Here is a 14,452-nt window from a genome sequence, read left to right as displayed (position 1 = left end):
GAGGTGACAACTCCCAAGGGTGTGAGCCGCTACAAAACCCCAGGGGTGCACAAAGGATAGAAGACAGGCCGTTTCTAGGTAATGAACTCCCCAGAAGCAAGGGGACACCAAAGCAGGAGGCCTTGAACAGTTATGGAACCACATGGTGGGGACCAGAAGGAGGCCTGGGTGAGGACTTGCCCTCTCCACCCCTGCCCAGGCAGCCCCCCTCCTCCCTCCATCCCCAGGCCTTCTGTTTCTTCAGCAATAAAACAAGGCAGGTGGCCACATAGTCTTGGCTCCAAACTCCTCTATGAAGGAAGATTTCTGGAAAGTGGAAAGGTTTTACCACCTGAGTGCAAGGTTTTCCATCAGCACCACACATAGTCCAGGCCAAAGTCAGCAGCGCTAGCTCTGGGGACCCTAGGACATGGCATCAAGTCCTCGTGTGGAGGCCATGAGGCCCGAAAACTTGATAGAACCACAGGCAATACCACCTCAGCCTTAGCCCCAGAGACTCCCCACCTCTGCCGATGTTTGGGACTGAGCATGGGGCATGGGGCTGGGGCCCGAAAGGCAGCCCAGAGCTTTTCATTAGTACTGGGAGCCTTGGGAATTTACAGCAAATCTTGGTCAAGATGAAAACAGGTTTCAAGTCTAGGGAGTAACCAGGCTGAGTACATTAATTCCAAACAAACCTTTCCTCCTAATCTCTAGGTGTAAATTGTGAAAATAATGGAAACATTGTCTAGTTTCCTCTGAGGCTCAATTTGACAAGGGTCCTCTCCATGGCAGCCTGGGTGGAGCTGGGGATGAGGGCAGAGGTGGGCGAGCCAACAGCCTCATAAGCACCTTCCTGGGTGGGAGATTTTTCTCAATGATTAGGCTTCCTCAGTATAACACAGGGCCCTCCTTGGATCCTGTTGAGGCTAGTCCATCAGCTCTTCCTTCCAGGTCTACCCTTAGAACATGGGGCTGGGCTGTTCCCCTGTCTCTGTTCCTACCATCCTCATGAGTCCAGTCTCCAGATGAAGTTCTCTTCTAACCCATGTCCCCCAACCCAAGCAGACCAGACCATGATCGCCCCTGCAGTCCCCAGGTACAGGCTCCTATGCCCACACCCGATATAACTCAAAGACTGACAACCACTACACATCACATGGCCACTTTCTATGAGAATGATGCTCCTGGGGACAAGGCCAGGTGGGCTCCACTTCCTGGCACAGCAGGGCCTCCACAGATGCTGGGCAAAGCTACTTTGGCTATTTTTCAATTCAGGTAGGTTGTGACGTTACTGCCACTATGGGCCCTGTCCCACTTCAGGCTTCTGCTCTTTGTTACTCAGAAGGGCAGGATCCAGACCATCTGACCCCACGGCTGCCTGTCCCTGTCTCTACCATGCTCAGACCCACGGAGTTCCCTCAGTCTGGGATCCTCCCCACCCCACTGACCACGTGACCTGGTCCTGCCTGGCTTTCAGAACACAGCTCCCAGGACACCAAAAATCCTCCCTTATGACCAGAGCAGTTGCTCAGGCTTCTAATCCTACTTTCTCATCGGTGAAACAATCCTAGCAATGGCATTGCCTGGGCCTTGGGGAGGTTGAGGATGGTGCTATGGATGCCAGGTTCATGACTGAATGCTAACCAGTCCAGTTCTGATTGAAACTGTGGGAGTGTAGGGGCAAGAAGCAGGGCTGTGAGGCCACTCTGGAAAACAGTATGGATATTCCTCAAAAAATTAAAAATAGAACTACCCTATGACCTTACAATTGTACTACGAGGTATTTATCCAAGGTATACAATTATGCTGTTTTGAAGGGGCACATGCACCCTCATGTTTATAGCAGTGCTATCGACAATAGCCAAAGTATGGAAAGAACCCAAATGTCCATTAATGGGTGAATGGATCAAGATGTGGTAGCAATCAAAAAGAATGAAATCTTACCATTTGTAACTACGTGGATGAAACTAATTTCATGCTAAGTGAAATTAGTCAGAGAAAGACAAATATGTAACCACTCAGATGAGGACTCTAAGATACAAAACAGATGAATATAAAGGAAGGGAAGCAAAAATTAATATAAAAGCAGGGAGGGGGACAAAACATGGAAGACTCTTAAATATGGAGAACAAACAGAGTTATTGGGGGGTGGGGAGGGGGCACAGGGTAAATGGGTAAGGGTCATTAAGGAATCTACTGTTGAAATCATTGTTGCAATATATGCCAACTAACTTGGATATAAAATTTAAAAAAATAATACAAAAAAAAAAAAAAAAAAGCAGGGCTGTGAGGACAGAAGCCTATAGAAGGGCTTCAAGGGAAGGTGACCCAGAGCTGGCAGGCCAGGCGGGTTTTAGAAGGGAAGGGCAGAGGGAGCCAAGTGAGGAAGAAATCAACAGGAGAAACTCTCCCCCACCCCCACGATGCGCCAGGACTGCTGGTTGGAAAGGTCCTATGGGGTCAGATCAGAGGTTGTCCCAGCTTTGGCAGGCAAGGTGCTAGTCTGAAGAAAGGTGTGGGGACAGCTGAAGATGAGTAGGGATCAGACATTCAGCTAGAAAGAGACAAGGAGGGGAAGGCGGTGATGCCACAGGAGGGCACTGAGGATCACACCAAGACTTGAAAGGACCCCCAATCTGGTAACAGAATGCTAGATAAGGTGGCTTCATGGAGGGCTCAGTGGTTGGGGCTCAGGGATATGTGTGTATATGCTAGTCCCCTCATGGGGACTTGAGGCCTGGTGACAGATGAGAGCCTACAAAGCCACAGGTGAGCCCAGGACACAAAGGAGGAGCAGGTGGACCTGCTGATAAGGACTGAGGAGCTGGCTAGGGAGGCAACAACACCCAGTTCAAGTCCTGGAGAGACTTTAATCTTCAGGGAAGAGTTTACAATCATTTGTACAACACTCCATCAGAACCAGCAAGTTCTGACCTGGGGACATTCTTTGCTGGAAAGGTCCGGGCCAATATCGCAAACACAGGGCGCCAACAGTCTGGGGGCAAGAGTTCTTAGCCCTATGGTCCTTGCCCTCCAGAGGCCCCCAGTCTGGCTGGTGAATTACTACACAGTGCACGGAGTGCTGTATCAGTGTGACTGTGTGACAGTAATTGTGGTAGCTACACCAGGGAGGACCCAAAATAAAGCTCGGGCCCTGGGAGATGACCTTCTCCCAGTGCAGCACCATTTTTTAAATTGCCAGGTATAATTACAAGCCTGTGCTCTAGATGGGACAGAAGTGGCATTTTTCCTTATTTATGCTCATGCTGCCTGTTAGGGGAAAGGACCTGAGGCAGTGTACCACATTAAAACACCTGGACCAAGCCAGGTGAGAGAAAGCTGAAAGGCACGAGGAGGTGGGGGGGAGGAGGTGGGAGGTGGTGGGACTGAAACTCAGACACATGCCAAGTTACCCTGGAGGTGGAAGTCCTACATAAAAACCCCCAGCAAAGCTGCTGTTGCTCAGCATCCCTCCCGAACACATCCAGGCAGAGGCCTTGCAAGGAGAGGGGGGCCCAGAATGGGGCATTGTTCCAGTCAGCCTCCATGACTCAGCTTTCTGACCTGCAAAATGGAAATAATCATACTGCTCCCTCCTAGAGCCTTAGGGAGATTCCTGGCATAATCTACAAAAGGCACCCTTAAATACAACCCTCTGTCATCCCTTTAAGCTTCCAGAAAGCCTGCCTGAGCCCAAGTTAGAGAAGGGTACTAATTAATTAGTCAAATAATAGGGTGTGGGGCAAATCACTGAATCTCCTTCTTCAGACTTCTGGAGGGAGAGGAACTGTGGCCCGTGGTCTTCTTAGACAGCCCTTGCAAACCAGCTCCTCTCCCCAGGACACTGGGAGCACTTCAGGGCCCCTCTCTGACCTGACTCCAAGTTCCTCTTAAATATCTGAATGCAAAAGTGCCCACATCTGAACCCATGGACTTCTCCCCCAAGAACTGTCCTTTCCCCTCTGGGTAACTGACACTCCAGGATCCCAGCTCCTCCCTCTCTCTCATCCACTGAACCTCAGTGGCTGGCAAGCTCTTTCACCCCACCCCTTGGCCTAGATGACTGTTGTAGCCACATAGCCACAGAACCAGTCCCTCTGCCTCTTGCTTCTCTCGGCTCTAATCCATCCTCCGCACCCAGGCAGGCATGACTTCCTGAACAACTTCCTAGCATTTTCACACCTCTGCTCAGAAACAGACAGTGCTTGCCCACAGCCTCCATAGTCTGGCGCCAGCAAAGGGTGCTGTAGGGTGGCTGAAGGATGCCAGGAGCTAGGCTGCTGATCCATATGAGTCCCCCTGAATCTATTTCTGGACAGGCATCACCAACAGTTTCTGTGCCTTCAGATCTTTTAATGTCTCTCTGGGATCCTGACAGGCAAAGGACAGAGGTGAGAAGGCGAGCTCTTCTATTTCCAGGTCCTGTTCCTTTATTTCTACCTTTGGGAGAATGTTTTCTTCCAGAGCTGCCAGGAAACAAAAGGGGCTCAGTGCTGATTTCCTGGGGGTCTGGGCCCTCATTGCCCAGTGCCCAGCAGGATATGGCAATTAGCATTGTGGGCCCATTTGTGAGGCTGGGTGCCACAGCACAGGATGACTCTAGAATATTTCCCAGCAACCCCCAGACTCGGCCTGCACCAAAGTTAGGGAGAGAGAGGAATACAGCTGCCAGCCATTGGGCCAAGGCTGTTCCCCTCATCCCTCAAAGAAAGCATGGGGACCATCCTGCCTCCTGAGGGTAGCCAGGGCCCTTGGGGACAAGTCTCCACTCTTGCTCTTGACTTTGAGCAAGCCTCTAACTTCTAGGCAACCTAGAGCTCTAACCTCTAACCTAGAGCTGCTGTGATGGGAGGAGGCAGCAGTGTCTTGGATACAGACCTTCCTGTCCCAGCACTCCCAAAAATGAGTTTATGGGAATTACAGATCAAGAACACTTCTCCCTTGATGTTGTAATATAAGCTTCATTAGAACAGGGACTTTGTTCTGTTCACTGCACAGCCCCCGAACACAGAACGTGTACACAGCAGCACACAGCAGATACTCACAAGCAGCCATTCAGTGACTGAATGCATCACACTTTGTTCCCTAAGGCCCCGTGACTTTAGGCAAGCGGTTCTTGGCAAGATGGGGAAGGCTGTTTACTATTTGCTTCCTTTTCTTTCATTTATTCTCCATATAGACTTTTATTCTTATACTCAGTCATTCCATTGGTGAATGTTTACTGGGCCCAGATGAGAAATGAAAATGGGTGAGACCCAGTCTCTTCTTTCGAGGAGCTCTCAGCCCAGGGAGGGAGGCAGGGAGAAGAGGCACAACCAGACACCCCCATGCAGTCTCCCAGCATGGACACAGAACTGGTCTCTGAGACAGAGCAAGGCACAAGGGTCGCCTGCGTGACTCCCACTCAAAGGCCAAACCAGCTCCTTCCCCAACTCCCCGCCCATTTAACAACTGGCTAAACTCAGACTTTCCAGATCTGGCAATCTTCAGAGGAGGATGGGCGGTCTCTGGGATCCTGAGGGGGACCCAGCATGTGTGTGCATCAGCCCTGGGTCCCTGGAATTAATTAACATGGCCATCCATTCAACAACTCTTTATTGAGCACCAACTTTGTGCCAGCTACTGTTTTAGTCCTGAGCTTCTATCAGGGAACAAAGCTCTGCCCCTGTTAAGTGAAGGATAAGTGAAATAGGTAGTATGCTAAATGGTAACCAGCATTAAGGAACACAATAAAACAGAAAGGGGGTGGGAAGTGTTGAGGGTGAGTTGAAATTTAAGATAAGTGGGCAGGGAAGGCCTTGCAGGAAAGGCCATTTTGAGTCAAGACCTTAAATGTGGCTTGCTCAATGCCACCCTTTCTGTGTGGTCTATACTGGTCTTCAGGAGACAGTACTACCTCTCCCTCTGTCTCTTGCCAGTAACATTCTTCTCTATCTGTCTTATACAACAGATATCAATCCTTGCCAACCTCCCAGAGCACCAGGGACAAATATCTGGGAAACAGGCAGGTGTGCTGCCAATGAATGTCCATTTTCTGAGGCCTGTCCCAGTCCTGTTGCAACTGAGGAAAGTGGCTGCCAGAGTGGGCCCAGTGGTCACCATGGAAACCCAGGCTTCCCTGCTCTCAGCTCTCAGCTCTGCTCAACATTCTACTTCCCAGCTCCCTGCTCAAGCTCTGCAGGTGAGCACCACTGGGCTGGGTGTGTGAGCCCGGCTGTTTCTCAACAACAGGAAAGTCATTGGGTGACTAATACAAAATCTATTTACACTTGATTATCTCCTTCCTGTCCAGTAGGTAAGTCATTCTGATAAATGACAGACCAACCAGGGAACTCTGCACAATCCATGACACGCCAGGCAAGAGGGTGGAAGGGCAGGTTTCAAGAACTTTCAAAATAAGGCCCAGGAGCCCTAGGTTAGAAGTCAGGAGACCCACTCTGCAGCCTGCTGCTTTGTGACCTTGGCTAGCTTGTGCACCTCTCTGGACCTGAAGCAGAAAGCAGATGCTGGGTGGAAAGGATTGATCTTCATGGAAAGTTCTACCCTGACATCTCCCCAGCTCAGGGAGGGCTGTGACCACTAGGGCAGGATGAAGCCTTGAGCAGCACTTGGGGGGGGGGGGGGCAGCCAGGTGGGGTGTAAAGCACAGGACTTGCAGGGGGCGAGGCAGGTGGAGGGGATTGAAAATGAGGGGCTGAGGGGATGGTTTGGGGAGCAGAGCTGTGCAGCGCAGGTGAAGTGAGGAAGACACAGGACATGGACATTCTGGAAGCAGAGTCCACAGGAACTCCAGAGCTGGGAAGGGCCTGGACTCAGGGGCCCAGACAGAAAGGCCCTGTACTTTTTCAGCCACTGGGAGGACAGGGAGGGAGAACAGCACTGCCTGGAACCAGGGGGCAGAGATAGCGTGAAACACACGAGGAAGGAGGAAATCTCAGGCAGGGTGGCCAGAAATGGCCTCTTGGACACCTAGTCAAGACTCAGAAGCGTGTGCTGGTCTTTCAGGGTACAGACAAGTAGCTCTCAGCTGTCTGTCCGGAGAGCAGAGAGAGCACTGTGCATGCTCCTGGGAGGGTGTCAGGGCCAGCTCTTTCTCAGATCTGCCAAGATCTGGGATGGTGCCACGTGGAAGTAATCGGGGTGGGGTAAGAGGACATACAGTCCTGACCAGGATGGAGAAGCCCAATGTGACCACAGCAGCAGGGAACCTAAGAATTTATAAAGGCCCTCATGGCACCCAGGGAAGAAGGCAAAATCTGATTTTCCAGATGAAGGAATGGAGGCCCAGAGAGGGAAAGCAACCTGCCTCCAGTCACACAGCAGACCAGTGCAGAATCAGACTCACATAGTCTCCCTTTCCTCCTGAAACAGGCCACTTGAACTTGGTATATACCACCATTCTCATAAAGTGTGCTGCCACTAGAAGACGCTGTACCAGAGGCTGAGAAGACACAAAAGGATGTCCTTCCCCGCAACCCCCTTGCCTTTCAAATTTGTGACTGGCTTTACCTGAAGGTACCTACTAGCACAAAGGAGAAAAATGGGCAGGAGGCAAGTTGTGAGCAGAAAACAGCCACGTCAGGACAGCAGGGGTTTTCTTTTAAATTCCTCTTACTATGCTATAAAGTTGATTTAATAATAAAAACATGCTAAAGACTTTTTAATGTGTAATTGCTATAATAATAAAAAGTATGGGAAAATGCTTTCATGTAATGTTTATGTGAGTCATCTTGTGAAATGATACTTTGAACAATTTTATAAAGGATGTTGGGGTGGGGAAATTAGACCTAAAAAAGGGGCCTAAGTAATGGTACAATTCCCAGTTATTTTTGTAGATGCTCTGGGGTACAGGACAGAAATGAGTGCTTTAGCTGCAGCTAAGAGCTTTACTTTTGCTGCTTACTTAACCTTTCTGAGACTCAGTAGATTTATCTGTAAAATGGGGATGCCAGAAGTACCTCTACCTTACAGGCTCCTTGTGAGGATTAAATGAGCTAATCATGGTTATTGTGGCACCTGGGTGGCTCAGTCAGTTAAGCGTCCGACTTCAGCTCAGGTTACAATCTCATGGTTTGTGAGTTTGAGCCCCACATTGAGCTCTCTGCTATCAGCACAGAGGCCATTTTGGATCCTCTGTACCACAACCACACACACCCCCGCCGCCTTCCCTGGCACACTCTCCCTCTTTCTCTCTCAAAAAACAAGTACATATTAAAAAAATAAATAAAATAAATAAATAAATGATAAATAAACTAATCATGATTAAGTTCTGGGGAAGTGCCTGGCACACAGAGAAGCCTTTCCATAAAAACGAATGGCCACCATCCATCCCAATCACCAACACTACATGGGTACCTCTGAGAACTTTTGGGCTGAAGGCCTGGGGAGAAAGTGTCCCAGTTGAGAAATATTCTGCACCTTTAAGTCAACTAGAGTATAATGATCCATTCAGTCTTTATACTAAGCTCCTGCCCCCACGTGCTTTTTCCTATCATTATCCTATCAAAAACCTCATTTCCTGCCACTCCTCTCCAGCAGAAAGATCCCACACCTTCATCCATGCCTTGGCTCAAGCCCTCCCCACTGCCTGGGCTGCCAGATCCAGCTCTTATCACTACCTCCTACCACCTCTCCCCTCCCACCTCACTTGGATTGCCCAAACCAGAAGCCTTCACCCCTCCTCTGAGCTCCTGAAAATGGACCCACTCATCTCCAAGCACCTACTACTGACCACCCAAGTCCATGCCTGTCTCCCTTCTTCATAGATATTCCTGAAGGCAGTGACAGTATCTGCCTAGTTTACATGGTTAAGTCTCCAACACAACAGGGCAGGGCAAGGGCCCAGCTGACCAAATGGACTGCAAGAGGTCCTGAGGACCACCTGCTCCACTGTCCTGGTGGTTTTGCCACCCACCTCCAGGTGGGCAAGGGGCGCCTACAGGGAATGGCCAGACAACTCAACGGTATGTAATATCAAGTGAAGGCCCAAATAGGCCCTTTGCTCCCCAGGAACAATGCTCTCATGCACACGTGCAAAGCATGGTCTTCCACCTGAGACTCACATCAGTGCTGTGTGTCCTATTTTACAATGAGGGCACTGTGGTCCTCAAGAGGCTAAGCATCTTGACCCACACAGGTACCTTAGTCAGCCTGACTGAAAGCCCAGCATCCTTCTCACCAAATCAGCAGGCTCCATATGCCTGAAACCCTCAAGGCTGGGATTAAGACACAGGAAAGAGGGTAAGACTGGGCTGTGAGGTAGGGCTTTGGACAGACGGTTGGCCTGGGGTCACCAAAGACATTGGTATAGGAAGGAAACCGAGGCCCAGATGGCATAGAAAAAGTCAAGGCCAGAATCTGACCTTGAGAGAGGGGCCAGGCAAGATGAAAAAGGGAATTAGGGCTGGACAGTTAGCATAAGCCAGGCTGACATTGAGAAAAGAAGCTGCCGGATCCTTTCCTATTCAGAGCTGGTCTCCAGTACTCCCTTCGTGGGCCTGGTCTTAGGTGTCTAATGATGATGCAACACACAGTGAATCATGACATCTCGGAACTCACAGTTGACACAGACTTCAGGGGTGGCTTAAGCCAACCACCCATCTGTAACTTGACTATCTGTGTGTCATCTCTCAATGTGGGATGTCTTGCCTCTGCCTTGACACCTCTAGGGATGGGCAACACATTGCCTCACAGGGCAGCTTCATATTTAATCAGTGGGTTCAAAAACATCTCAAAAGGATTATGACTTTTTTTTGAGCCCCCGTTTCTCTACCTATAAAAAGGAAAGCTTGAACTGGGTCACTAGCTTCCTCACTGGGTTCCACAGAGCCCTCTGGTTTTCAGGAGCTACCTCTGAAGCTGCTTTTGGGATGAGAAAGGCAAGGTGGGGCAGAGAGCAAGGTCCAGGCAATTCATGAGCATTTGGGTTGTAAGGTTCTGTGGAGAGCTTCACTTCCATCTTGAACCAGAACCTAATTTCAGTGGGTTAGGGAAGGGGAATCTATGGAGAGGGAAACTAAGGCAGACACAGGGAAGACGTGAAAGAGACGTGAAAGTTGACCCTGAGGAAGCAGGTACACTTTTCCTCACACTTCTTTTCAGCCACAGCCTGTAGGGCTGAGCTGAGTTCTCTGTTCACAAAAGCACAACTCCCCAGGTGAGGGGCACCTGGGTGGCTCAGTTGGTTAAGCAGTCGACTTGGGCTCAGGTCATGATCTCACAGTTTGTGGCTTCAAGCCCCGTGTTGGGGTCTGAGCTGATAGCTCAGAGCCTAGAGCCTGCTTTAGATTCTGTCTGTCTGTCTCTCCTTCCCTCCCCTACTTGTCTCTCTCTCTCAAAAATAAATGAACACTGAAAAAATTAAACAAATAAATAAATAAAGGTTGATGGTGAGTATCCAACAGGAATTCACCTCAAGTGCTCTAAAGAAGTATGAGAGCCTAGCAATGACTTCCACAAATAGGTAAAAACAGAGACACAAAATGTGTTGCTGAAGCTCAAACGGCCAGTTTGCAACCAAAAGTAGCTAGAAGTATGACCAACTGTCTGCTCTAAGGCTACTACTTTGCAGGGGGAACCTGAGGCCCAAGGTCATTCAGGTGGCAAGCAGCCACCTCAGGTCTGCTTGACCCCACCTGGGTTCCTTCTGCGTAGTAGAGAGGTATGCCATCTCAGGCAGAGAGGGCATGCTCTTCCCAACAGGGTTATTCTCATCTACCAAAGGCGCCCGCCGTGGTCCTGCACACATAATGCACACATAAATGTTACAGCATGCCACCCCATGATCCACTGCCCCCTGCTCCCCTGAGAAGCTGTTTACACGGTGCTGGCTCACCCCAGCCCCCATCCCTCCTCAGTCAGAGCGATGACGTTATCCACAAAGAATTCTGAGTCAAAAGGAGCTGCAGGGAGGTCGTTACAGCCAGAAAACGTCCTGTTTAATCACCTATTTCCTTAGAAACCGAAAATGTGGGTAAATTTGGGCATAGCCTGTAAGCTAGGAAGAAAGTCCAGAACAGCAAACACAAGCGTGCCTCTTTGGAGACAGGATGCATGAGATCGGAACAGATTTCTAATTAAATCAAACTGCCCTGCCTTGGACCTGGCCGCTGTGGGTGTGTCTCATTAAAAAAGCCAAAGTCCCACAGGACAGTTCTATACAGCTAAGCAGCTACTTGACACTGAGGTCCACAGATGCACCCAGGAGGAACCGGCTCCATTCCAAAGACAGCAGTGTCCACAATGTCTGGATTCCCAGATGTCACCTTCCACCCTGGTCCCATGCTCTGCAGATGTAGGTCTGAGCCCCTCACTTGTACTGTTGTGACCCCAGGGAAGTGATTTGTCCTGTTTCCCTCACTTGTAAAGTGAGACACCACTTCCTTTGCAGGGACATGGTAAGGCTTATTAAAAGTATGTATGTCAAAGGGGCCAGTGCAGAGCCTGGAGCCTGGAGGGGGCTCCAGCCTCGGATGGCTCCTGCCATTTCCTTGGGTCCCGGATACCCCAGCATCAAGCACAAACATACACTTCCTCCAGGACTCCACCCCAGAGGCTGCCCTGCCAAGCATACGCCACACTTCTGCCACCAACTTACTATGTATCTTCAGGCAAGAATCTCTCCCTCTATAGCCTCAGTGTTCCCATCTATAAAATGAGGCTGTTGGGTTCGAGTGACCTTGAAGGTCCTTTGCTGCCAGACATCTGAATGTGGCAGTGTCCCAAAGTCACTCCTGTAACCACCACTCCTTTACCTCTGGGCCGACGTGCCCTCAGTGGTCCCACAGAGCTGACGGTTCACCAAGGCTGGCGAGGTGATGCCATGTGGCAGTGGGAGTGGGGATCACTACAGTTCTGGGGTGAAGAAGACTCCATCAGCAGACCTGCTTCCCTGAGTCACTAGAGAGCAGGCACCATCAGGTGCCAGTCCCAGCTCTCTGCCTCATGCAGCTCACAGAGGCCACTCTGCCAGGAGAGAGCAGGAGAGAGCAGGGGGCCCTAGAAGTCTGGCCTAATCACTCCCTGTCTCAGCCTTTCGCAAAGTGGCCACGTGTTCTGGAGGCCACACTGGCAGCCAGAGAATCTGTACCCAGGAACAGGAGAGCACAAGGCAGAGTCTTAGAGGCAGGGTCTGGATTTGTACCCATATCTTTCAACAATTGTCCTATGCAGTCTTCTCAGCCCCATGAGCTACACTTGGCATGGGCGCTGCATACCCTAAGCACATTGAGCAATGTTGCTTCCTTTCCCTTCCTTCTTTCAATTCAAGAGGAATCAAGAGAACGTGCTCAAAGACTAGACCACCAAGCAAACACTAAGAGGGCTACTTTAGAAAGTGGCATCTGTATCCCAAGTCCCAAGACACACAGGGAACCAATTCACTAGGCCTCAAAAGTCAGAGTGGCTCCCAATCTGCTCCCAGTCCACCCCCCCCACCCCATCTCTAGTCCCATGTGTCCCCCTGTTTACGTTCCTGCCTTGTGTGGGGTCAGAGGGGTCAACCCAAATGACTGCTCTTTTGTCTCTGGACCATCCTGAGCCAGGAGGACCCACGTGGGTGGTTTCTCCCCACTGCCTGCTCATGCCGAGGGTCTGAGATGGCAGATACCTCATAACCATTCACTCCTTAAAGATGCCCTAAGCAGGGTAACTGCACACATGGCCACTTTCTTCTGGGTCCCACACAACTACTTGAACAAGGTTTTGTCATCTGGGGCCAATAGGAAAACAGCCACAGAGGGGAAAGTCTATATTTTCTATAAACCTGCCATGCAGATCAGGGGACTTGATGCTGCTTCCAGTCACATGCCAAAGACTTCCTGCCATGAAGCCAGAGATAATTTTGTCCCCAATGATCTAACCCCCATTCTACTAGGCACTGAAAGTAAGGTGACCCAGCATGCTTCTTTGATTGCCCTGGCTGCTAGGAAGCTCCAGGCTATGTTTTCTATCTCAAATGTTGTAGTTTTCTTCAGCAAAAATTCCTGATGTATTTTTTAGTTCTTACCATGGGTAACTGTACTTGGTGCCCTATATCTGGACTTTCATGATGTCCTGTAAGGTTCTTCCTGACATAGGTGAGGCATAAGCTGGCCAACTGTAGTGAAGATAAAACACAGCACTATCTTCCAGCCTCTGTGGTGAAAGCACGAACCTTCCCCTGCAGAGGGCCAGCTGGGCACAGCCCAGGAGCAGCCCCCCTGCCTCCCTGCTGAGTCCCTGTCAGCAGCTCTGCTTACCTGTCATGATCCTCTGGGCTTCATAGGGCTCCATGTAGCCAGCACTCTCTCCCTTTCCTGCTTTGTTCTTGAGATCATTTTTAGCATCGAAGGGATCAGAATAGTCATCAGCGATGGTCACCTGCAGGGAGCAAGATGGCAGGAGCATGAGTCCACCTCTGGCTTTCTGTTGCACTTCTGTTCACAACCAGGCTTGGCCCCAACAAACATAAATGGAGTCTGCATCATACCAGCAAAGAGGGGGAGATAAAGATGGGAACGAGCTGGCACCTGCCCTTGGAGAGGGCACAAGGGAGGGGCCTCTGAGCAGGCAGCCTCAGTGCTCGGGGCACAGCCATGAGAACAGAAGGGCATCCAGGTAGAGAGCACAAAGGCAAGGACCTGGAGGGCGTCTTTGGGGAATGTAAGTTACTCAATTTAATGGAATGGAAATGGAGGAAAGTTGGAAATGAGATAGCAGAAAGCTTAGAGATGCTGACATGCTCCTGGTGCTGGCTGAGGCCTAGAAGAGCCTGTCTAGAGATAATTATGTTCAGCGTTCCATCTTCCCCAAATCTGAAACACAAGCATGCCTTGGGTAATCAGACAACAATTTGGTGAGATCAACGTACTGCAAACATGACCGTGGCTCCAGGTAGACCCAAAGAAAATACAAAAGCAGCTCAGGGACCCAGAGACTGCCATGGTCAGAAAGGGGTTTGGAAGCCATAAACTGGGAGACTCTTCTATAACAGATGGGGAAACTGAGGTCCAGCAAGGTAAGGGGCTTGACTAAAACCCTTAGCCAGATCCTCTGTCTCCCAGGGCTATCCTCCTGGCCTCCTCCCTTGTCAACATTTCAGAAACAGCAAAGTTCCACAGCAGACAGAGTCACCTTGGGGTAGGGAGTGGGGGCAGGAGGGGAGTCCTAGGAGCACGTCAGAATCTGGGAGTTGAACACTTCAGAGACAAGGTTCCACATTTTCCCTGGAGGAGGGTAAAAATTTTTGGGCTAAGAGTAAACATGATTGTTTCCCCTCCCATTTCTTACTTTCTAAGCTTCACAGAGGGGCACACTTACTAGTGAGGAAACTCACTTCCTGTCACAGCACCCTAGCCCCACTGCAAACTTGCTGTGACCTCTGTGGAGTTGTTTGCCCCTTTGGTCACATCTGGCAAAGGGCGAGTCCTCAGCCTCCCAGCCAGGGCCACCCAGCTGCTTCTCAGGGGAAGGGATAGGCTAGCATTTCTCT

General features: G+C 50.2%; 1 protein-coding gene across 1 annotated transcript in view; it reads right to left on the bottom strand.

Moving 5' to 3' along the window:
• Positions 1-14,452, bottom strand: part of SHB (SH2 domain containing adaptor protein B) — a 136,333-nt gene that overhangs the window by 69,687 nt on the left and 52,194 nt on the right. The window contains exon 4 of the mRNA XM_029919653.1: positions 13,221-13,341. Coding sequence (XP_029775513.1) covers positions 13,221-13,341 — 121 coding nt within the window. The remainder of the gene's footprint in view (positions 1-13,220; positions 13,342-14,452) is intronic.

Source organism: Suricata suricatta, chromosome 13, assembly GCF_006229205.1.
Source record: "Suricata suricatta isolate VVHF042 chromosome 13, meerkat_22Aug2017_6uvM2_HiC, whole genome shotgun sequence".
Classification (NCBI taxonomy): domain Eukaryota; kingdom Metazoa; phylum Chordata; class Mammalia; order Carnivora; family Herpestidae; genus Suricata; species Suricata suricatta.
The sequence above is the reverse complement of the archived record's forward strand: the minus strand, read 5'-3'. Positions and strand labels throughout refer to the sequence as shown.